We start from the raw sequence: 26,233 nt of genomic DNA, 5'->3' as shown, positions 1-26,233 counted from the left end.
CTCTCCTTCTTCTATCCACCAAACTCTGCAGTCCACATTCTCTCAGCCGATCCTCATAACTATCCTTGTACAGTCCTGAAACCATCTTTGTATCCTTTCCACAGTTAATTTATCCCCTTTAAATCCTGGGGACCAAATCTGAGAACAATAGTCCAGGTGTGGTCTGATCAGAGACTTATACAACGGAATGATAACCCTCTTTTCTCTGCAGGTCAGTGTCCTTCTCATAATAGCAGCAATCCTCTGTGTTACCTTCACCACCTTTGCAATATGTCCCCTAAACTTCAGGTTTCTATCAATCATCAACCCCAGATCTCTTGTCTCCCCTACTTCCTCCAGTATAACTCCTCCCATAGAGTATGCAGCATCCCATCGATGTTTCCCAAACCTCAAGACCTTACATTTTGCTGCATTAAACTGACACCCCCATTCATTTACCCTATTCAAATCCTCTTGCAGGGCTACCACATCTGCACTATTACTAAATCCTTCCCAGCTTCGCATCATCCGCAAACAACTGAATATCCCCCTGCAATCCACTGGCTATGTCATTGATATAAAGGTTAAACAATATAGATCCTAGTACTGAGCCCTGTGGGACCCCACTTGTAACCTTCTGTCTCCTTGAAACTGCTCCACCATACACAACTCTCTGATAACTATCAGACAGCCAATCCTGAATCCAGTTGATAACTCTGACATCCAGACCCATGTGTTGCAACTTAAATATCAGCTTATCATGTGGCACCCTGTCAAATGCCTTCGCCAAGTCTAAGAAAATTGCAGTATATGCCTTTCCCTCATCTAATGTTCTTGTAACTTTATTATAAAAGGCTAGCATATTGGTAAAACAAGAGCGTCCTTTCACAAATCCATGTTGATTCTCAAAGATAACATTACCCTCATCTGCCCAATGCTGTATACGGTCCCTCACTACTTTCTCCAAGATCTTAACAACTACTGATGACACACAGACTGGCCTATAATTAGACCTATAATAAGAGGTGAATGAGTGACTTGAGAATAGCAGTGTATGGATATTCCATTGTTAGATGATTAGTTAATGAGAAAGCCCATAAGAGCAAGATAACTCATACTTTGGACATGAAGAGGAAACAAGCAAGAGAATTACTGGTGGTTGTGGGGTCAAATGATCTAAGTGGACATAAGGAGAATGTAAGGGTGGATATCAGGAACTTATTGAGAAGAGTGAAGGATAAGAATATAGTGGAAAAGATTGTCAGTGTGTTACCGAGGTATGACAATGATGAATTGACAAAGAGCCAGAATCATGAGTGGCATGCTGGCAGAGCTGTGTGAGAAGAAGGGAGTGCAGTTTGTGGATATATGGCATATATTTGAGGGATGAATGGAATTATACAGATGTGATGGATTGCATTTGAATGGCTTTGGAGTGAGTGAAATGGAGAAACTGTTGCTAGATGGAAGTGCAGTGTGTGAGGCAAACAAGAGATCAGAAGTAAGAGGTGAAGTGAAAGATCAGGAGAGTGGTACAGAAGAGACTTAAGTGCTTGGCAATGGAAACAGTAGTACTGTGAGAGATGAAGAGAGAATGGGAATGGAACAGGGAAAAGGGAGGAGCCCAGGGGAAACAGGAAAATATAGCACAGGGAGAGTGGATGTTGGAAGTAGCAGTGAATGTATGTACAGGGATGATCGGCATAGAAATGGAATAGATCAGGATGCAAGTGGAGTAGTTAAGTCTGAATAGATATATGTGGTAAGAAGTAATAAATGTGATTGGGAAAGAGCAGTGGGAAAATCGCAACTAACTTGACCTTATAGACCTAAAAGTGAACTGTTGTGTGTATTTACAAATGCCAGACATACCAGAAATAAGGGAGATGAAATGGTTTCATTTCATTGATTGAGTATTTGCCTCCAAATCATTAGTATAAAGGAAACCTGGTTGAATGAAGATGATATCCTAATGGGAATAGAAATAGAAGGGGACAGTGTTTTTTGCAAGGAGAGGAAGGATAAGAAGTGAAGGGAGGAGTGCTGCTGATAATAGCAGGGAAATTTTCATGTTCACATAAAGTAGACATGAAAGAGGAAAATAGTGGCAATGATTTTCGGGTAGTGTGGTGTGAGGTGGAGGTTTGAGGAAGAGATATTTAGTTGAATGTTGCTACAAGCTAGGGAATGTGGAGGGTGGTGATGAAAAATATATGAGCAATTTTGTTTAATGAACAAGGAAAGGGTAATTATTATGGGAGATTTTAATTATGACAGTATAGACTGGAATAAAGAGATACAAAGATGCACTGAAAAGCTATCATAATCACCATGAAGGAACTGAGATAGAACCATGTAACTTACACATTATTCTAAATATTCCCCGCACAGTGTTATACACTTGTTACAACGTTGCTGCATCATTCGCAATCCTCTGAGAAAAAAACCTTTCCTTTTGTTGGAAGTTTTTTCACTTGGTTATACTATAAATTAAAGATACCAAGGATTTATATGCTTGGTTTAATCCTTTATCCAAGTGTAAGCAAACAAGTTTGTGCCTGAACAATTTTCAGGACTGGGGCAGGTTGTATATAGAAGCTTATGACTCCATATCACTTGCCTTAGTATCCCACAATGCAAAGCACATATCCTTACAGTATGTATACTCATATGTATATATACGAGTTGCCCCAGTCCTGATAATAGTTCAGGTGCAAACTTGTTTGCTTACACTTGGATAAAGGAATAAACCAGGTACAGGTAACCCTTGTATAACATGGATGTTAGGTTGAATAGAAATGCTGCGTTATATAAATTGCGTTATGCGAGAACATAAAAAGTAGGGTTATATTCCGAAATCGTTTTTTTTAAATTATATAAACAACGACATATCCAACAAAAAATGTTTTTATTTAATTCAAGTAATTCATGCAAGTTAAGAAAACATATAAACTATGAAACAAATACATAGTATAAAATGATAAAAATTACAAATTGTACGTAAACTTTATTGCACATAATGCATAAATGTTTTAGGCACAATAAAATAAAGTGCATATTTTAGCTGGTTTAGTTATCAAGAAGTCAGTAATAAGACCTTGCTTACCACTATGCTGCAATTTGTTATTAAATTCATAATATGGAGCTAAACAAATATCCAATTGTGTTGTGAATTTTTCCCGAGCGCTCCATTGAGGGATCATTATCTGCAAAATAACTTCCTAACTTTCTTAGTCCAATCCAAGTCCAAGCCTTCTGCTAATTTCTTTAAACTGAGTTCTTTAACGGATTCATCACAATCAGAATCTTCGGCAGAACTTCTTTCCCCACCATTTGGTTCAACATCATCTATTAATTATACCAGTTCCTCCTCATTTAAATCTGTTTCCTGATCAATTAATTCACTAATTTCATTTTCAAACATATCGCAAAGGTCCTCTCCACCAAAAATGTGTGTGACTTTTATTATACGACTTAGCTCAGCATCCACTGGAGGTACAAAATTTTGTTCCAGAACAGCTTCAGGCCATATTTTTTTCCAGCAAGCATTCAGTGTAGAGGACTTAATTTAATTAAATTTAATTTAACTTAATTAATTAAGGAATTAATTCCTTAATGGACAGAGAAATAATTTTCACACAATTCAATATTGAACACTCTTTCCACACCTGAGGCAGTGTCATGTTTGAATTAGATTCCATTTTTTCCAAAATTAATTGGAATATTCGACGAATTTTCCAAAATTAATTTTTAAGTCATATTATATGATTAAGTCATATAATATAATTTAAATGTTGATATTATTCTTTGGTCGAGTGATTGAATAAGTGAAGTAGTGTTAGGCAGCAAAAAAGTTATTTTAATATTTGGATGCTTAAATTTGTTGGGTGGCCTGGTGCATTATCAAAAATTAGTAGAATTTTGAAGTCGATATTCTTTTTCTTTGTGTAACTTTCCACATCGGAAACAAAGCACTTGAAAAACCAATTTTCAAACATGCGCTAGCTGTAACCCATGCCTTTTTGTTAGCCAGCCAATAAACAGGTAGGGTGGACTTGTCGAGCCCTTTCATAGCATGAGGATTTCAGGATCGGTTAATAAACATTGGTTTTGTCATGTAATCACCTGATGCATTACTACAAAACAGTAGAGTAATTCTATCCTTGGAAACTGAATCCAGGAGCTGATCTTTCATTTTTTGAAATATAGGTGCGTTTTGGCATTTTTTTCCAATATAACCTGGATTCATCTGTACTGAACACCTGGTCTGCACTATAACCACCTTCTTCAATGATTTTTAAAAGTTCTCCTAGGTATTTCCAGGCAGCTTCTACATCTGCTGATGCTGATTCTCTGGATTTTAAGATTATGCAAAGAAAACCATTTTTTAAAGTTTTCGAACCAACCTTTACTGGCACAAAATCCATGCTGAGAGCTTTCTTCTGAAGAATCTTGATCGAGTTCTTTTAAATGTTTATAAACTTTGAGAGCTTTTTGTTTATTAAGATTTCCATTCAAAGGAATTTTCTTTTGAGTGCAATCTTCTATCTAAATCATTAGAGATTTCTCCATCTTTCCAATTAGAATATTGCATATACGAGTGCTTTGCACTTACTGTTGACCCAGCAATAACACTTTCTGGTTTGATTGTTTGAATTGTTGATTTATTTAAATTCAGAGTCCTTGCAACAACTCCTGGTTTTTCTCCATTTTTCAACCAATCCAAGATTTTAATTTTTTCTTCGAGAGAAATGAATTTTCTCTTCAATGTTGGTCTTTTCCCTTTCTTTGCAGTTTTAGTGGCCAATACTATAAAAATAAATTTTTACATAAAAAAAACATTACGTATTACTAATTATATGAAGAGCCAAAGGCTTCAATTCGGCGACATAACTTATTTAAGTTAAGGGATATTACATCCCATATTGTTTCTTAGCCGAATAAGAAACTCAAAGAGTTCATGCCGAATATAGAAACTATATAAAGTTCGGCGATTCCAAGCATAAGCAAATACCTGGATACTGCAGCAACTGACCCTTTAGGTAGTGCAAGTTGAGGCAACTCATAGCAAAGGTGGAGCAAGTTCCGATCACTAGTCTTGATATTTACCCATAATGTGAACTTAGCTCCTAGGAGCTGTATTTACTGTTCTACATTATGAGAGAAGGTCACTACCTACTCACTGATGAGAACTCAATAAAGGTTGAAACCGGTCACACCCAAACCGGTTAAAACCGGTCTGGGTGTGACCGGTTTCAACCACAAACAAGTTTGTAGCGAACAGAACTTACATCCCTTCTATGAAAATTGCCAAGAGGTGTCCTAATAAATTACTAATTATATGAAGAGCCAAAGGCTTTAATTCGACGACATAACTTATTTAAGTTAAGGGATATTACATCCCATATTTTACATTATGAGAGAAGGTCACTACCCAGATTTACATTATGAGAGAAGTTCAGCAGAAAATAAACTTCTCAGTTTGAGATTAACGCATTTATGATTTTTAATGTGCGTTCCTGGCAGAAAATGAAGACAATTTTCAACAATAAACACTTTACACGATAAACAATGGACGTACATGCATTCTAAAGGGTATTTCCCCTAATATAAATTTGTTACTTATAACTACATGCGCGATACAAGCAGACACAAATTTAATGAAGATAAAATTTGATTTTTTTTAAAGTCGTGCAGTAGAAAATATATCAAAAAAATCAAGGGTTACTAGAATTTGTAGAGCGGGCTATATCAAAATCGCACTGTATAATTACCGCATTACACGAGGGTTACCTGTATATAATTTCTTGGTATCTTTAATTTAAAGCCTTTCCTTGGTTGCACAAACTAGTCTTCAGCTGCAGATATGACTTCATCATCTGTGGTAAATTTTGTTCCTTTCAAGTGTTTCTTTAAATTTGATAATAGGAAATAGTCAGATGGGGCCAATTCTGGTGAATAATGTGGGTGAGGCAGACATTGAAAGCCCAAGCTGTGTATTTTCAGTTGAGTTTCATGAGCAGTATGAGCAGGTGCAATGTCCTGCAAAAGCAACATGCCTCTGCTCAGTTTCCCATGGGGATTTTCCTTCAGTACCTCCTTCAATTCCTTCAGGGCTGTTGAACAAAACTGCTGGTGTAAAGTTTTTTTTGAGGTACTTATTAAGGATTACACCATTCGCATCCCAAAAGACAATGGCAAGAACCTTCCCTGCTGACTTTTGGGTTCAGAACTTCTTTGGCCATGGAGAACCTTTGTGTCTCCATTCCATTGACTGTTGTTTGGTCTCTGGGTCATAGTGATGAAGCCATGTTTCATTTTAGTCACAATACGAGCCAAAAAATTTGTACCTAATTTCTCAAAATTACCCAAAATTCCTTGCGATGACAACACACATTCTCTCTTTTGGATGATATTCAAACATTTGGAGACCCACTTCACTGAGAGCTTCTGCATATCTAGTTATTGGTAGATAATGACCCAAACTTGTTCCGTGAATATCCCCAGAGTCTTTGCAATGTTTTTGGCTGGTATTCATCTAACATCAAGGATCATGGTGTGCACTACATCGATGTTTTCAAGTGTGATTACTGTGGAAGGTCTCCCTGACCTGGGGGCATCTGTTATCTCAGGATGTCCAGTTTTAAACTTGGCCACCCTTCTGGCAACTGTTGTATATGCGGGGCACAGATCCCTAAAGTCTCACACAAAGTTTGGTGAATCTCAGTTGCAGACTTTTCTTGTAGCATGAAAAAATTGATGGCCTGCACTTCTGTGTCTTTGAATTTTGTCAAAATCTCTCTCTGACATGTCTTCTTAAACAGGGTGGCCATAAAATAACTTTCCCTCTTTGCAGGCATCTGTAACTAAAACCAATAAACAGAATGAGACAAAATTTTATATTGAGACTTTGAATACATGGAGAGATGAAAAAAGATTCGGTGATAGGGGAAATTTTGTCACTGGCGGAGCCGAAAACAAGCGGATAATTACATTAAAGGCAGATAAAATGGAATAATAACATTTCAACAGTGTAAGCAACAGCCACGTCACTCATTCCAGCTGGATATGTGGTGCATTACAATGATAATAATAATAATAATAATAATTAAACTAAAACAACAACTTGCGAGAGAGACAGAAATTAATGTAGTGATTGAACTCACAGGAAATAATGTTTTATTCATCAGAATCAGGGTCCCCTGGACCACATACACAATTTTTCATGTTTGATTGAAAGTGAAGTGAAGCATTTTCCATAAAATTTTCCAGACTATACCATAAGCCATATCAAGTTGGCGAGCTATGGCACGAGCGCTTGGACCAGTACTGGTCCCTGTGTCATTGAACACTGCAGTAGCAACGTCTGTTACTGTCTCTTCTTGAACTGCTTTCCGTCCTCTGCCAGGTCTAACTCCTAGTCATCCAGTTTCTTCAAACTTCTTAATGATAGCTCTTGGTGCTACAGTTGACACAGGACCTGTACACAGGTTATGAAGCCCTCTAAATTCCAGAAGGGCTGCTACGGCATTGCACTGTTTAAGGTAAAACAACTTAACAAGTAAAGCATGCTGAGGTAAGGTAGGAAGCATATTGAGCACAATTCGTCAGTCATTCGAATAACTGCCTGAACGTTCCCAATCCCTTTTTAAGTGGAATTGTTGGCGCTGCTGCCACGTATGCAGAGTAAAATTTGTATAATCCTTTATACCTGCGTTTACTGCAAATATTTGACAGCTTTTGACTCTGCCAGCGCCAAAATCTCCCCTTTCGGCGACTTTTGGTACTAAATCTTTTTTTTCACAGAAATCATCTCCCCATGCCTTCAAAATCTCAATATAAAATTTGGTTCTGTTTATTGGTTTTAGCTACAGATGTCTCCAAAAGATGAAAGTTATTTTATGGCCACCCTGTATATCCTAAAAGAAAACGAACAAATTATTACAATTTTATGAAACATGGAAGTTAAAGGGTTTTAAGATATGTTCTTTTTTGTGGTTATATCACTTGCTTTAATATCATTTTTTTTTCTAGGTGTTTATAGAACTTTTCAGCCTCCAGTAGTATTTGGGAATAAAAAAAATGAATTTCATGCAGACTTCTGTGAGGAAAGGATACATGTGGAAGTACAATGCTGGTGATCAAAACCTCTCAGGAGACAGCTTGGAGCTATATGCATGGAATGAGGAGTTCAGTGGTAAGGAAATAAATGCTGCTTAGGAACTGACAAAGAAATGCATGACAGCATCAATGTGTGAATGGATTCCAAAAGTTAAAAGGCATGAAGAGTTATAAAGGGCAGGCCAGGAGAGACATCAGATTTCAAGGACAACAAAAGTGTGGTACAATGTCTTGGGTGGTATTCATCTACCATCAAGGATCATGGTATGCACTGCATCAATGTTTTCATGTGTGATCGGTGTGAAAGGTCTTCCTGAACCTGGGGGCATCTGTTGTCTCAAGATGTCCAGTTTTAAAGTTGGCCACCCATTTAGCAACTGTTGTATATGCTGGGCACAGATCCCTAAAATCTCACACAAAGTTTAGTGAATCTCAGTTGCAGACTTTTCTTGCAGCATGAAAAACTGGCAAATCAGGCAAAGAAACATTCTCATGAGTTTTTTTGATATGCAGCAAGTAGAAGGAAGAATGATTATGGTAAGATGCTGTTAATGGATGAATGTGAGAGGTTGGTGACTGCTGTAGAGGGACAGTCAAGGTTTTCAGTGAGCAGTTCATCAGGGTGTTTCATCCTCATTATGAACTCAAAAGGTCAAGTGTAGAGAATGAAATGAGAGAAAACTTAATGGTGGGTGAGCAAGAGGTATATGAGGAGTTAAGTAAGCTAGATGTCAATAAAGCAATAAGATTTGAATGATATATCACCATGTTTCTTGTGAGAATGTTCTAGGGAGTTAGCATCAGCCTTGGCCTACCTGTTTAACAAAAGTCTTGCAACTGCACAAGTTCCTCAGGAGTGGAAGAGAGGAAAAATTGTTCCACTTCATAAAGGTGGTGATAAGGCTAAAGTAACAAATTATAGGCTGATCTGTATATCTGGAGTTATAGTTAAGGTACTGGAGAGAGTGGTGAGATAGGATACAAAAATGGGTTGATAACAGTAATATTCTTTGTGCTTGTCAGCATAAATTTATTAAAGGTAGGTCATGTTTTACAAACTTGCTTATTAACTATAAAAAGGTGATGAATGTATTGGACAAGGGAGATATATATACAGTAGTATACCTTGATTTTGCAAAGGTTTTTGATAGATTGCCACACCACAAGTGTTGGGTGCTAAACTGAAGCAGATGGGATTGAATGATAGACTAATGAGTTGGATAGGTGAAGCAAGCTGTGTGTGGAGGGGAGGGGAGCACTATTTATAATGATGACAGTCACAAGTGGTGTGTATTGGGGGTCAGTTTTGGGGCCATTATTTAATTTGTATATTAATGATATTGGGATAGCTTTAACTGGTGACAACTGTTTGCAGATGACGCAAAACTGGGGAGAATGATGAGGAATCATGCAGATGTTGTGGCCTGCACAAGTATGTACTGTCATTTCAATGTTGCAAAGTGTAAGGTTCTGAAATTTGATAGGCAATGATCAGATGCAAAATATATGCTTGGTGGGAAATTTTGGAGGAAGTTGAGGAAACAAGAAACCTTGGAGTGGTGGTGGACAAGGATATGAAGTTCAGATGTCACACTGCACCAGGTTATGGCAATGACATGGAGGACCTTAACTTATAGAAATAAAGAGGTTCTGGTTCCCTTGTATAATGGCTTGATCAGGCCTTGTATGTATTACTGTGCACAGATTTTGTCCACTGGTTTTCATGGCGATATGCTAGAAAGGGTCCAGAGAAGACTGACTAAGGTTGTAATTGGTCTTTGGGATGTGGGATCAAAGCCTTGTGAATAGGAGGAAGAGCGGATATGTTGAGATGTTTCAGTTGGTAAATGGTTGTTACCACGTTAATGTGAAAGAAATTTTTTGTGAAATGGAAAAAGGGGGTAGAACAAGGGGCCATGCCTGGAAGTTGTATAAGGAGGATGTGAGCAGATTAAGGAGAGGGTTCCTTGCATAGAGAGTGGTTTGTTCAGTGGAATGCATTGCCTGACACCGTGGTGAATGCAGATACACCGAATGAGCATAAAATATAGTTTGACGGACTTTATGTGTAACAGCATTTGCCTCCCCATGATGACTCTTTTGACTGCATGAATCAAAAGACTCATCATGTATTATTAAGGTATTAACAAGTATATTATTATTATTAACACCAGACATCAATGGAGGTCTGGTGTTAATAGTAATAATAAAGTCAGTGCATGGTAGGAAAGGCTGACATCAGATTGCAAGGTCTGGGCACTGTCATGATGTTCTTGGATTCTAATCTTAGCAGAACAGCCCATATGTTCAAAATAGCAAAGCTAATAAGAATAAGGTATTCAATAAACACCACACAAGGAGAGAGAGGGGGAGGGAGAGAGAGAGAGAGAGGGGAGAGAGAGAGAGAGAGAGAGAGAGATGGTAATTTATCCATAACAGATGGTAGAAAACAGAACAGTTTCCAAACGGTTTGCAAGTAGATTAAACTTGCAAAGAACTATTTGTTCTGATGTTTATCAATACTTTTCAGGATGGATGCCTAATTATATTCATTAGCCTTTCTTTTAGTGTTGCGTGGTGATCAGCATTCATTTAGAAATTATGGACTTTACAACTGCGTTAAAAATAACTCTTTTAATATCCCGATGTTTAGATCTTCATATTAAGATCATCATCATCTGGAGTATATACAAATACACAGGCACAAGCTGAGTTACATACAGTGAGTAAAGAAACAATGAATTTGATCACAGGTTATTCTACCTCTAGTAAAAAAAAAAAAAAATAAAATAAAATAATTATTTAGAAATTACATCAAGCTAAATTCTATTTATGATAACATGAATAATATGAAGGTCAGCAATAAAAAGACAAAGACAATGAAAATAGGTAGAATCATTGAAAATGTCAACTGTGTTGTGAATGGAGAACCTATGGAACAAGTAAAACATTCCAGCTACTTAGGCACGATTTTTACTGAAGATGGTAAATTAAATATAGAAATAGACAACAGAATCAGCAGAGATGGTATGGTGGGAAGTCAATTGAATAAATTCATATGGAATAAAAGAGAAATTAGTCGGAACACTAAATTAGCTGTATACAAGACAGTGTTCAAACCAGTTTTAACTTATGGATCGGAGAGATGGGTCAGAAGTAAAACACTTGACCAAAGACTAGAGACCGCAGATATGAGAGTCCTGAGAAAGATTATAGGCGTGAACAGATGGCATCAATGGCAATATCATATTAAAAACAAGGATATTAGGAAAGAACTTGACATTGTCTGCATCCAGGAATGCATTAGCAGAGCTAATCTCAGGGGGTATGGTCACCTAAACAGAATGGGCAAGGAAAGATTAGCAAAACAAGTGTTCTCTGCCAGGTTGGTTGCAAAATGACCCAGAGGAAGACTAAGATATAGGTGGATTGATACAGTACAAAGTGCCTTAGACGATAAAAATATAAGATCTGATAATGTTGGAGTCTTGACAAGTAACAGACTGATTTGGAGGAAAATTGTAGATAGGAAGTTAGTAATGATATAATTTTTTCATGTAGTACTATCATATCCTGTACACCCCTTGTGGGTACATGGCAGGAATTTGATGATGATGATGATGATAACATGAATACACATTCTTTCTTACAGATAGTTTTCTTTTAGTAACAACGATGTCCTATTTTCAGCATTACAATTGTTATTTTTGATTTAGGATCCTGGATTTTCTCCAGTCCTGTTTATAGTTGCTCTAAGAGTATTTATTGCACTTGTGACATACCATATATAGGGGAAACAGGATGCAGAATTCCTATCACACGAAAAGAACATAAACAACATATTAAATATAATAATTATGGTGAAGCTGGCCTTTCTGATCATGCCCTGAACACCTTACATAGAATTGACTGGAAAAGCACTAGTTGTCTACATCATACCAAAACATGGTATGAATGCAAATTTAAAAAAGCATGTGAGATTATTGTCAACCACCCCAATCTGAACAATAATGATGGTCTAAAAATCCCAAACATATGGAAGGCACATATTCGACCCACGGAACCTTCTTCTCTAAGAGCAACTATAAACAGGACTATAGAAAACCCAGAATCCTAAACCAAAAATAACAATTGTAATGCTAAAAATAGGACATCATTGTTACTAAAAGAAAACTATCTGTAAGAAAGAATGTTTATTCATGTTATCATAAAAAGAATTTAGCTTGATGTAATTTCTAAATAATTAATGTTTTTTTTTTTTTCACTAGAAGTCATGCCAATAGAATAACCCGTGATCAAATTCATTGTTTCTTTACTCATATGTAATGCAACTCAGCTTGTACCTGTGTATTTGTATATACTCCAGATGATGATCTTAATATGAAGATCAAAACGTCGGGATATTAAAAAAGTTATTTTTAACGTGGTTGTAATGTCCATAATTTCTAAAATGAATGCTGATCACACTGCACAACACTAAAAGAAAGGATTATGATAATTCAGGGAGATTCGACCAACAAGTGATGCAATCAGTACGGTAAGCTGAAGATTCATCTTTCTAGTTTGATCAATCAACTGACTTTTTTAAAAAGGTGTAGGGACAGCAATATCATTCCGAATTGCATCAAACTGAAAAGAAAATTCACCTCAACAAAGGCGCAATGAATATACCACCGCATGGAGAAAGCACTACTCAGGGAACAGATCCAAGCTACCAGAAAGAACTTAGCCAATACTCAAAACCAGCTACAAAATGAAAAATCGGAACTTTCAAGCTACTTAAACCCAGATATCTGGATGATCCAGGAAAAGATTATGGACAACACGATGAACCATATCCTTCAAAAGAAGAAAGAAAACCTAATTTCCAAATTTCATAGACTAAAAGATTGACAGAACCAACGGCCATATTCAAATTTCTCCACAGGGAATGATAACAACCAACCAGAAGCAAGAAACAACAGGAGCCACCAATCGCCTGCATGTAACAGTAACATAGTTAACCTATCCAACCACGCTTTAAACAAAGATGAACTCTCAGTACTTAACAAAGGTCTAAATTTTGCCATAGCACCCAAATCGATTAACAAACTTGAATTTATTTGTAATATTGAAAGAGGCCTAAGATTCATCCCAAATAACATAGCAGACAAAATACGTTTAGAAATCGCCAACATTTTAAATCATAACAAAACAATAACAAGCAACTTAACAAAACATGAATTAACAGTGGTGAAATCATTAAAATCAAATATGAACATCGTAATCACTAGAGCCGATAAAGAAAGTGCCACCGTTATTTTAAACTGAATCACTTATTTGGAAAAAATGAATCTGCTAGTCTTGGACAATAATAAATATTAACTTGTTAACTACAACCCAACCAATAGAATAAAAAAGAAACCAGAGAAACTACTTAAGTCAATTACCAAATGGCCCGAAGATACGGTCAAAAAACTATTTCTGCACTATGCTCGTTCCCAAAGGATTTACGGGCTACTGAAAATTCACAAAGAAAACACATTACCCCGGCCAAGTGTCGAAGCGATAGATAGCCCGAATTATCACGTAGCCAAGAAATTAGCGGCAACACTCAAGGAGTTGGTAGGTCGTTCCCCCCTCCTATATCAAAAACACGCACCGCTTCATAAACATTATCAAAGCCATTACATTAGAAAAAGATGATTTATTAGTCAGTTTTGACATCTCAGCCCTCTTTACAAATGTCGCAATCAATGACACAATCCTTCTTTTACAGAATTCCCTCCAGACATCACAGCACGCTTTGCGCATGTATTATGTTCTGGTTATTTTGTATGGCAAAACGCTTTCTACCTACAAAAAGAAGGCACAACCATGGGCTCGTCATTATATCCCCCTATTCCTAACTTTTATATGGAACATTCTGAGCAACATACTCTAGATTCCTTTAAAACCCAAGGTCTGGATTAGATACGCTGATGATGTTTTCGTGATCTGGTCCCATGGCCGCCAGACACTAGACACATTCCTTAGCCACCTAAACAAACAACACAAACGCATAGAGTTCACAATTAAGATTGAAAAAAGGACATACTTCCGTTCCTAGATACACTTGTCACGTGTCTTCCTTCTGGCAATCTTTCCTTCACTGTTTACCGGAAACCGACACATACTGGCCAATATATACACATAAACTCCTACCACCACCCAACATAAAAACTAGATGTCATTAATATTCTAAAAAACAGGGCTCTGAAGATCTGCTCCAGTGAACATGCACCTGAAAGACGAATTTAAAGTTATCAGCAATACTTTTCAAAAAAAATGGGTACAGCCAAAACACTATTAACAAAATTCTCTACAAGACCTCAATTAAAAACAAAGTCAAACCAGACTACAATAAAATTATAATCATTCCTTATATTAAAGAGACCTCAGATAAAATAAACAGAATATTACAAAAATACAACCTCAAAGCCACCTTTAAACCTCCTGCAAAATTAAAAAGCTTGCTCAACTCATCCAAAGACCCACTCCCTCCGCTCGCCCACCCTGGAGTATACCGTATTTATTGCACTTGTGACATACCATATATAGGGGAAACAGGACGCAGAATTCCTATCAGACAAAAAGAACATAAATGACACAGTAAATATAATAATTATGGTAAAGCTGGCCTTTCTGATCATGCCCTGAACACCTTACACAGAATTGACTGGAAAAGCACTAGTTGTCTACATCACACCAAAACATGGTATGAATGCAAATTTAAGGAAGCATGTGAGATTATTATCAACCACCCAATCTGATCAATAATGATGGTCTAAAAATCCCAAACATATGGAAGGCACATATTTGACCCACGGAACCTTCCTCTCTAAGAGCAACTATAAACAGGACTGTAGAAAATCCAGGATCCTAAATCAAAAATAACAATTGTAATGCTAAAAATAGGACATCATTATTACTAAAAGAAAAGTATATCTGTAAGAAAGAATGTTTATTCGTGTTATCATAAATAGAATTTAGCTTGATGTCATTTCTGAATAATTATTTTATTTTATTATTTTTTTTACTAGAAGTCATGCCAGTAGAATAACATGTGATCAAATTCATTGTTTCTTTACTCACTGTAATGTAATGCAACTCAGCTTGTACCTGTGTATTTGTATATACTCCAGATGATGATCTTAATATGAAGATCGAAACGTCGGGATATTAAAAGAGTTATTTTTAAGGCGAGAGTATATTCATTAGAAATTATGATTTTATTCTACTGTATAAGAATATACTGGATATAATGTATAAGAATTTTGATATCACCCGTTTCTGTAATGGATACTAGTGTGAAGAAGAAAGAATGGGGACATCTGGAAGTAAAGGAAGGTTTTTGATAAATGTAAAACTGAATATTGTCTGAATAGGTGTAGATTATTAGTATATTGAAAGGAAAGGCTGTTGCTAGATTCACATTTTACAATCAACTTGATATGGAAGTACATGAAATTTATCTCGAAAATGATTAATTCTATCTCTGAATGTGACCAAACTAAGACCATGCCATCTACAAAGTGAAGCCAAATAAAAGGCTGAAAAAAATGGTACTGAAAAATCTGCCAACACTAGTGAGATTGGACTGTCGATAGCTGTTCCCTAATTTGTTTGGCAACTTATTTTGCAAAGTGAAATAGTCAGCACTAATAGTGAACTTAAATAAGATAATAATATCCCCAGAGAAATCAGCTTGAGAGAAATGAGATGTTGTTGAAGTGGTATGTTGTAAATAGGAAATCGATGTGAAAAGAAATCAATTTCGTTGTCAAGCAAAGTCAGATCTTAATTTAATATTTTTAATATAAGAAACAGAGTGGCCAGTAAGATTTTGAAAGAGACTAGAAAGATATTTAACAAGAAGGTATGTGGAAAAGTCAATACAATTAAGTGTAAGACGCAGGTAACCTTTGTATAAATTGGGAATATGCTATAGATAACAGGAGAATTCAATCCTGTTCTGATGATGTCCTAGTATCTAAGAAATATAGGAGCTAATAAATTTTATATATTTTTAATATGTACTGCTAACCATTATTCATTACATAGTAATGCCTACATATGTTTCCTTAAAACAATCATTTGTTTAGATACATATTATAAAAAGTTTCCATCAAGCTAAATGTACACAAAATTATACACTACTTACAGCATATAAACCATGGTCTAAAAGTACTAGTTTAGAGCCAGTAGAGGTTTTCTGGACCAATATATTTCCAGGATGGGGATCACAATGAACATAACCATGGACATATATCATTTCACTGTATAATTGTCCCAACTGATATGATATCTGAAAAATTAAATTGCCGTAAGGAATGGTTAATCAGACAGGAAAAAAAGTAGAACACAAAGCAAGTTACACAGCATAGTACCACAGTGATATAAATTTTGATATTTTACTATCCATATATATACTAAGAACAATATGTAAATAAAGAAATAAGATTTAATTTCAGGTGTTGCTCTTTTGTTCCTGTTGCAAAGATACTATCAAAAAAGTGTTATACAGTTATAACAGAACTAATACAAAGACTACTATAATACAAAGTGTTAATTCAACAGAAGCAACTGTAACTGAATATTACAATGAGTGAATAATTCTTTGATGTTTCTACATGGTGGTTGTTTCCTTTCATCTTAGTACATAAATACTGTCAAAAAATTTGAAACATTTCTCACTTAAGTTGTAATTTTTATTTATTTCATTTCATTTTTGTTGAATTATCCTCTTTTCTTTAGCTAATTCTCTAAATCTTTGGAACCTGTTTTTGTTTTTGTGAATTGTTCTGTAATTTTTCTAAATAATTCTGAACTCTTAATGGCACAATAGACTAATACTTAACCTGAATAAATACAGATTATATTAGATCCCTGTGTCATGTCTGTCTGTCTATCTGTCCATTCATCATCCATCTATCCATTTATCAGCAAGAAAGAAACAATCTGAGAATGAATAACTTGCTTCTGATTAAACTTACTACTTAGGGGGTGGAGAAAAATTTGTCAAAATTCTCCATTCTATCCAAAATTTTCATCCAGTTTCCAAGTTTCCTTGGTTCAACAGAAAGTGTACCTAAGCAGTTGAAGAAAAAACTCAGCTCACTGCAGGTGGCTTGCATCAAGAACCCTAGCTTCACAATCAGCCTATGCAAAGCATACAATAAATACAAAACAACCATCAGCAAATCTAAATCTGACTTCATAAAAGCCAACAGCAGAAAACTTGCCTCTCATCCAAATGGAAGCTGTACCTTCTGGTCCAACGAAAGAGATGGAAGTGCAGATGAGCAGAAGTTACATCTATGGTCTTAGTAAGGGATAGCACCACTATAACAGCACTCAAGGATAAAGTTGATCTCCTGCTGCCATCATTCTTTTCCTCCAATCAAGGCAGAAAGATATATATATATATATATATATATAATGATGAACCAGAGCAAACTGCCTCCTACCACCAAAATTTAGCACCATACCTCCTGTGTTTTTTCAACAAAAAGACATTAGATGAATACCAAACAACTTGGAATGTTGTGCTCCAAAAAAAAATAAAAGGTAGATAACATTCTCCCAGCAAACTAATGACAAATCACCATCACCTTGGTCTTCTGGAACAATGGAGAAAGTTATGAATAGTCAACTTCTCCACTACCTTAGAGAGCCACCAGTTAATCAGTATCCCTTTTCAGCTGCAACTGCAAACACACCGAACCTGCTTCTCTTCCTTTTTTTTTTTTTTCATTCAATCTACTTTTGTTCTTTAGAACAGCCTTCCTCAATGAAGCGCTCCAGAACAGTGTTTAGTATTGGAGAAGTTCAATTTTCTGATGGAGTAAATCCAATTCTGATATTCTCAAGATTTCAATCCGCAGTCAATCATGTCTTATAGGGAAGTATATTATTTTGATAAAACAGTGGCTAGAACCATTGCAGATGAGCAATATTTCCAGTCAAGATCTTAAATTAATTCCTAAATCAGCAAGTTGTCAATGAAACAGGATTGTTAATCTTGGTGGATAGGCTTCTAACAACTGTAACATATAACAGCTCTTGTATTCTTAGGTGACCAGATTTACAAAACTGTAATAAGATATACTAGTGGTAGTGTTTTCTACCACAAAGCCACGTCAGTTCCAAAGAATTCTGTTAGGAAGAGTTACACTGAACACAACAATATTACAGAGGAGCTGCTTTCAAACAGCACACATTTCTTTCTGTTAAGATAAGAGAGGCTGCCTATAAAACTTACATATTTGGTCACTTTGATATATGCTCAAACGGAATAATGCAGGATGGATAGGAATGCAAGCAAGTTACCTTATCCTTTGTACAGTAAGTGTGATAACATCAACAGTGGCATTTCACAATTTTAGTGAGATAGTCAGAGTGAAAAAAAAAAAAAAACCTCCTAATCCTAATATGTTAACTATTCATTAAGACATATGTTAAACATGAATAGTTAACATATGTGGAGAAAAAACTACATTATCTGCACCATGAAGGATTTAAATTCTCTGGAGATCCTAGTGCAGTAATAAAACAGAATATCAGGCTAATATGCAACAGAACTAATATCACAATTACTATATACAATGTGAAACAATAGCAGAAAATGAAATGATCAAAGAACTGGAATATAAAACCAGTAAAATAAAATGGTATATAATAAATTCTAAGCAAACTGAAGAAAATTTAAAGAATATATAACAAGTAATATATAACACTAAAATGAGTAAATATGCCTTATGGGTAAAAATGTTACAAGTCCTCTTTGACATTTTTACCCATAAGGCATATGGGTAAAAATATATAATAACCAAAAGAACAGCAAACATGTCCCAAACTATGTAGGAATATCAATCCAATTAGGACATATAATAATACAAATATCAGAAAGGACAATTAAAATAATATTCACATACATGCCAAAAAGCAGGGTCTGAAAATGACGAAGTTAATATTATTACTGCATGGGTGCTTCTGTGAAATTTGAGGACTCAATGTTTGTGTGTGTGGGGGGGGGGGGAGTCAAATTTTCCACACAATATCATATCTCCTTGGACTCACTGACATACAAAGCACTCACAACTTACTCTGGCAACTCATTTCACTCATTGACCACTCTTCAAGGAAAAAAATCTGACCCCCACTCACTGGCTCATTCATTTTAGACAAATTATGGAGACTACAACCGTGTTACAAATAATTACTTTAATTTCCCCAACATTTCGACCTTCATATTAAGGTTATCATCTGACATATACACATATATATATATACAAACTATATTACATTTTAAGCCATATTACATTTCAAACAGTATGCCAAAACAATGATTTCATCAACAATTATTCTACTGGCCTGACCTGCAGTTAAAAAAAAACAACAAAAAAAACTTTCTACCTACAAAAAGCACAGCCATAGGCTCACCATTATCCACCCCTATTGCTAACTTTTATATGGAAGCTTTTGAGCAATGTGCTCGAGATTCCTTTGCTTTAAATCCCAATGGCTTAGATATTTTGACGATGTTTTTGCTGTCTGGTCTCATGGCAGCTAGAAATTAGACACTTTCCTCAGCCACCTAAACATACACACAAATGCATACAATTCACAACTGAGATTGAAAGGAAGAACACACTTCCTTTTCTAGATACATTTTTCACACATCTTCCTTCTGGCAGTCTTTCCTTCACTGTTTACTGGAAGCCCACACATACTGAGCAACAATATATACATAAACAACACATAAACTCCTGCCACCACCCAACACAAAAACCATGTGTCATTAACACACTAAAAACAGAGCTTTGAAGATTTGCTCCAGTGAACAAGATGAATTAAAAGTTAAAAGCAATACCTTCCTGAAAAATGGTAGAGTTTACAAAATACTATCAGCAAAATTCTTCATAAGACTTCACTTAAAAACAAAAATAAACTAGATTATAATAAAAACTGTAACCATTTCATACACTAGAGAGATATCATATAAAACAAACAGAATACTACAGAAATACAACCTTAATGCCAACTTTAAACCTCCTGCAAAATTAAAGAACTTATTCAACTCATCCAAGGATCAACTTCCTCCACTGGCCCACCCTGGAATATACCGTATTCATTAGACCTGAAATTTACCCTATATAGGGTAAACAGGATGCACAATTCCTATCAGATAAAAGGAACGTAAATGGCACATTAAATTTAATAACTATGGTAAATCCAGCCTTTCTGATCATGCCCTGAATACTCTACATAGAATGGACTGGAAAGGCACCTGTTGGTTACAACACACTAAAACGTGGTATGAACATAAATTTAAGCATGCCTGTGAAATTTTTATCAACCACCCCCAATCTTAACAATAATGATGGTCTAAAAATCCCAGGAATATGGAAGGCACATATTCTACCCACATAACTTTTCGTCCAAGAGTTAATTATAAACAGGACTACAAGTAATCCAGGATCAAAAATAAAAACTCTCACGTTAAATTAAGACACCACTTTTGCTATAATAAAACTATCTATATAAATTTGTTCTCTGATAATGTTATAAACAGAATATAGTTTTGATGTTTTATTTTTTTTTTTAACTAGAGGTCAGGCCAGTAAAATAACGGTTGATCAAATCACTGCAACTTTGGCATAATATTTGAAGTGTAATATAGCTTGTCTCTGTATATATATATATATATATGTGTGTGTGTGTGTGTGTGTGTGTGTGTGTGTGTACACCAGTAGCGCACTCAGAATTTAATCTTGGAGGGGGCCAAGCACTCAAGATTTAATCTTGGGGGGGGGGGGGGGGAAGCACTCATGCTTTAATTTTGGGAGGCTGAGTTGAGCAGACGATTTGAGAACAGACACTACGCATTGCATACGGCCTATGATTGAGCATCTACAGTGATTGCCAATACATAATACCCGTGATTTCCTCTGGCCCGGCTCGGGCAAATGAAGTAGCGCTTGGTCCGTAAGAGCACTACTTCGTTCGCCTTGCGTTCACAGCGACCAGGATTCCCAAGAGCTAGAGGGTATTCCCACCTTATGTGGCCGCTAATTCCTAAGTAGTATAGAAATAGAAGACACAACTTAAATTTTTAAAAAAATGAATTTTAATTAGGAAAAGTTTTTTGGAAAATTTTCTAGTGTTTGTTTTCTTTTTCTCTTGGCGGGGGCCAGGGCCCCTTGGCCCCCTCCCTGGGTGCGCCCCTGGTATACACTGCATAAAGGCATACACTGCCTTTTTTTTTTTTGATTTTGCAAAGACATCTGACAGGGTGCCACATGATAAGCTTATATTTAAGTTACAGCACATGAATTTAGATGTCAGGTTAGTCAACTGGATTCAGGATTGGCTGTCTGATAGGTATCAGAGAGTTGTGTATGGTGAGGCAATATCAAGAAAGCAGAAGGTTACAAGTGGGTTCCACAGCACTCAGTGCTGGAACTTATATTGTTTAACCTTTATATCAAAGAAGCAGAAGGTTACAAGTGGGGGGTTCCACAGGGCATAGTGCTGAGACCTGTATTGTTTAACCTTTATATCAATGACATTGTCAATGGATTGCAAAGGGATATTCAGTTGTTTGTAGATAATGTGAAGCTGAGAAGGGTTATTAGTAATAGTAGAGGTGTGGCGGTCCTACAAGAGGATTTGAATAAACTAGACAGATGAGCGAATGAATGGGGGATGTCAGTTTAATGTAGCAAAATGCAAATAAAGTCTTGACATTTTGGATACATCGATGGGAGGCTGCATACTTGATTGGAGGAGTTGTACTGGAGGAAGTAGGGTAGACAAAAGATCTGGGGTTGATGATTGATAGGAAACTGAAATTCAGGGGCATATTGCAAAGGTGGTGAAGGTAACTCAGAGGATTGCTGCAATACTGAGAAGGACGCCGAACTGCAGAGATAGAAGAGTTATCATTCCGTTGTATGAGACCCTGATCAGCCCACACTTACACTATTGTTTTCAAATTTGGTCCCCAGTATTTGAAGGGGATAAATTAACTGTGGAAAGGGTGAAGAAGTGGATAACAAAGATGGTTTCAGCACTGTACAATGTTAATTATGAGGATCGGCTGAGGGAATGTGGACTGCAGACTTTGGTGAATAGAAGAAGGAGAGGTGATATGATCGAGACTTTTAAACTGTTGAGAGGCAGTTACAGGGTGGACATTGGGGAGTTCTTTCACTTGATGGAGCAGCAGGGAAGAATGATGACAAGGGGCCATCCCTGGAAGTTATGAAAGGAAGCTGTGATGGTTTCTTTGCTTGAGAGTGGTGGAACCGTGGAATGCATTGCCTGATAGAGTGGTGACAGCAAGAACAGTCAATGAGCTCAAGGAGTGGTATGACAGACTTTGTGTTTCCTAGGAAGGACCTCCCATGATGAGTCTCTTGACTCCATGGAGGCCTGAATAATAATAATAATAATACTCCAGAGGGTGACCTTAATATGGTCGAACCGTCGGGAAATTAAAGTAGTTATTTCTAACATGGTCGTAGTCTCCATAATTTGTCTAAAATGAATGATGATCACCATGTAACACTAAAGGAAAGGAACCAGACTCATTCAATTTCCAAGAAAGACATCTCGTTCTTTCAAGTGCTGAAATATTCCATCTGCATCAGTCCTATAAAATTCTTTTAGTAACTTAAATGTTTCTATCATATACCCTGTTTTCTGCTTAAGAACCAACTTTTGCAACCTACAAACTTTCAATCTATTGAAGGTGAAGAATCCTACAACAGTGTCAGATAAAATACAAACAAATTCTGCATGATAAGGAAAAAGTAAAGTAAATAAGAAAAGTACATAGAAAAAAATAAAACAGGAGAATGAAAGGAAAGAAGAAATGCAATATTAAACTTCACAATGAGTAATTAGTTAAATGCTACACATTTGGTATTTTCTTATCAAATGTGTACCATTTAACTAATTACTCATCGTGAAGTTTAATATTGCATTTCTTCTTTCATTCTTCTACAGAAAGTAGGCATGCATAATTCCAAATTGACAAAAAAAAAAAAAAAAGCAAAATAGAGTAACTATAATTGTTTTATTTAAGAATCTTTCAAGTTGTTTTGATTATTGATGAAACAGGTACAGCAAGTGATAGCAAAACAGAAGAAAAATAAAATAGAAAGTTTAATTGCATGCACAGAAAGGATTTGGCTATTATTCATGTTAACTTTTTATATAATAGAATTAAACCATTACAGAAAATTAATACAACTGATTATTATTTGAAAAAGAGATCCAAAGCTTCATTTGGGTGAAGTAAATTAACAGAAATAAGAGATATAAATCCATCTTTATTTTATAACCAAATAGAGTAAAACCCCTTTTTTACACTTTTCAGGGGACTGATGGAAAAAAGTGTAAAAAGCAGGAAATGTAAAAATACATTTTAAAAAGGCTAAAAGATGACTTACTGCTAGTATGTGAGTCTACATACTAGATTACAAAATTTAATAACTGAAAATAAATGAATTTACAATTACTTACAGTTATCTATTTAAAAAATCTTTAATTGTTGATTGTTTTTGCTTTTCATTTTTTTTTTTTTTTTTTGACATAGCACCAGATTGCTTTGCATTGGGTTCAATGCTTGACCTGTTTTTAACTATCGTGTTCAATCAGGACATAGAGAGTCCAAGATCTTTTGCTTAATGTTCACGTGTTCCGGCATGCCAATCTACACGTCGCAGAATTGCCATCTATTCTTCTACAAAAATACATTTTCTGTCTTTTTTCTCCATATTACTAACATGGATAATCCACCACCGCAACTTGAAAGCAACTTTCACACACTAAATTACGTAGTAGAAATTCTGCAATATCAATTCGTACAGTGATTGAAAAATCACGGTATCGCTCATCACTACATAATTGCTGCAAGTGTGCAAGTCACCGTGATAGCGGAAATGAAACTACAGCCAAAAGCAACGCTATCTGGGAACAGAAATGTGCAGATTTCCACAGAAATGGATTCGAAAATCAGTATTGTCACCCAAGAAAAAAACGCAAATCACGGGAATAACGTCCACATCAAGTTGTTAATAGCAGGAAAAGAATATATCGTAAGAATAGGTCTTAAGACGGGACAAACGGAAAATGTAAATTGCGGGAACGTAAAAACGGGGTTTTACTGTATATTGCAACCATTGTCGCAGTTAGCCTAGTGGCTATGCACTTTGCAACCATATGCCTGGGGAAGGAGTGTCCTAGGTTCGATTCTTGTCGACGATGTGAGGAGCTTAAGGATCTTCCTCAGCCACAGCCAAGTTAGCTGGTCTTGGGTGTGTGGACAACAGGGTCCCCCCCCCCAGTTTACCTGGGGTTTTTCATCCTGCAAGCAGACAAACCAGCTGTGAACACACACATATACAGTCATGACTATCACCCTTAGGGGATGTAGCAGGGGAATGGTGAACCAGCTGCATTAATATGCCAGTAACCCCCCCCTCATTAGGAAGGGACTCACCCCGTCTTAGATGGATGAGAAGGATAGAATAGGAGGATATTCTAACCTAGAATGTTTCGAAAAAATATTGACTAGGCAGATTATGAGAATACAGTCCTCAGCATCTGAGTTGCCTTAGAAAGCAATACTTAAAAGATGGGCTATTTTTATTCCTTTAATGCACCAAAGTGAAGCTTTTTTTGGCTATCTTTTTCAAATAATTATAAGTATGCAGACTGAAAGTTCACTTACAAGTCTGTAACATGGGATTGCTATATCAAACAAAGTTTTTGCTATCTTAAGGTTTCTGCCTAGCCACTGATGAGAGAACCAATACTTCAAAACAGCCATCAAACATGTGATATTAAGAAAGCACTAATAAAAGATGAATATATGGACTGCTGGGCAGATCTCATCTTTTAAGTATCCAAGGCAACTTCAATGCTGAGGATTGTATTTTCATAAGCTCCCTGGTCTATATTTTTTCGAAATGTTCTATGTTTCAATATATTTGGCTATGGAATAAGGATGGATTTATCATCAATTTCCTGATATGTACCCTCAAGGTGTGTTCAGGCTACTATGTGATTAAATTTATTATTAATCTCCTATCAACAATTTTCTCCAAATTAGTCTAATATTTATCAGCACTATAATATTGTTGTATCTAACATTCCATTCTCCTAAAGACTAGTGACTGAATCAATCCACCTAGACCTTGGTCTTCCTCTGAGTCTTTTCCCTGCTATCTTGGCATCAAACATCTGTCTTACTAACCTTTCCTTTCCTGTTCCATTTAAGTAATTATACCACCTTAGATTAGCACTACTCACACATCTATGAATGCAAACAATGTCAAGTTCCTTCGTAACATCTTTTTTTTTTAATATGATTCTACTACTGATGCAACCTGTTTAGGCCCCTAAGTTTTCTAAGAACTTTCATACCTTTGGTCTCTAATCGCTGATCAAGTGCTTTATTTCTAACTCTTATATCCATAACTTAAAATTAGTTTGAACAATTTATTCAACTGGCTCTCCACCATACCTGCTTTGCTTATTTACAGATTTAATTTGCCATCTTCAGCAAAAACTCTGCCTTTAATGCAGCAAAATGTAAGGTCTTGAGGTTTGGGAAACATCGATGGGACACTCTATGGGAGGAGTTATACTGGAGGAAGTAGGGGAGACAAGAGATCTGGGATTGATGATTGATAGAAACCTGAAATTTAGGAGACATATTGCAAAGGTGGTGAAGGTAACACAGAGGATTGCTGCAATAATGAGAAGGACACTGACCTGCAGAGATAAAACAGTTATCATTCCGTTGTATAAGACCCTGATCAGACCATACTTGGACTATTGTTCTCAGATTTGGTCCCCAGGATTTGAAGGGGATAAATTAACTGTGGAAAGGGTACAAAGGCGGATAACAAAGATGGTTTCAGGACTGTACAATGATAGTTATGAGGATCGGCTGAGGGAATGTGGACTGCAGTTTGGTGGATAGAAGAAGGAGAGGTAATATGACTGAGACTTTTCAAGTGTTGAGAGGTGGTTACAGGGTTGACACTGGGGAGTTCTTTCGCTTGGTTGACCAGCGGGAAGGAGTGATGACAAGAGG

General features: G+C 36.2%; 1 protein-coding gene across 9 annotated transcripts in view; it reads right to left on the bottom strand.

Annotated features, from left to right (window-relative positions):
- The window catches only part of Adck1 (aarF domain containing kinase 1), a 433,204-nt gene that overhangs the window by 114,329 nt on the left and 292,642 nt on the right, over positions 1-26,233 (bottom strand). For all 9 annotated transcript variants that reach the window (XR_016548573.1, XR_016548574.1, XM_090395708.1 and 6 more), the window contains one exon: positions 16,283-16,426. Coding sequence is in view for 7 of the 9 variants with exons in the window: in XM_090395708.1 (XP_090251834.1) it covers positions 16,283-16,426 (144 nt within the window). In the remaining 2 variants the exon portion in view is untranslated. The remainder of the gene's footprint in view (positions 1-16,282; positions 16,427-26,233) is intronic.

Source organism: Typopeltis vanoorti, chromosome 7 (genome assembly GCF_054136105.1).
Source record: "Typopeltis vanoorti isolate ZY-2024b chromosome 7, IOZ_Tvanoo_1.0, whole genome shotgun sequence".
Taxonomy (NCBI): domain Eukaryota; kingdom Metazoa; phylum Arthropoda; class Arachnida; order Uropygi; family Thelyphonidae; genus Typopeltis; species Typopeltis vanoorti.
This window is presented reverse-complemented; position numbering and strand designations above follow the sequence as displayed.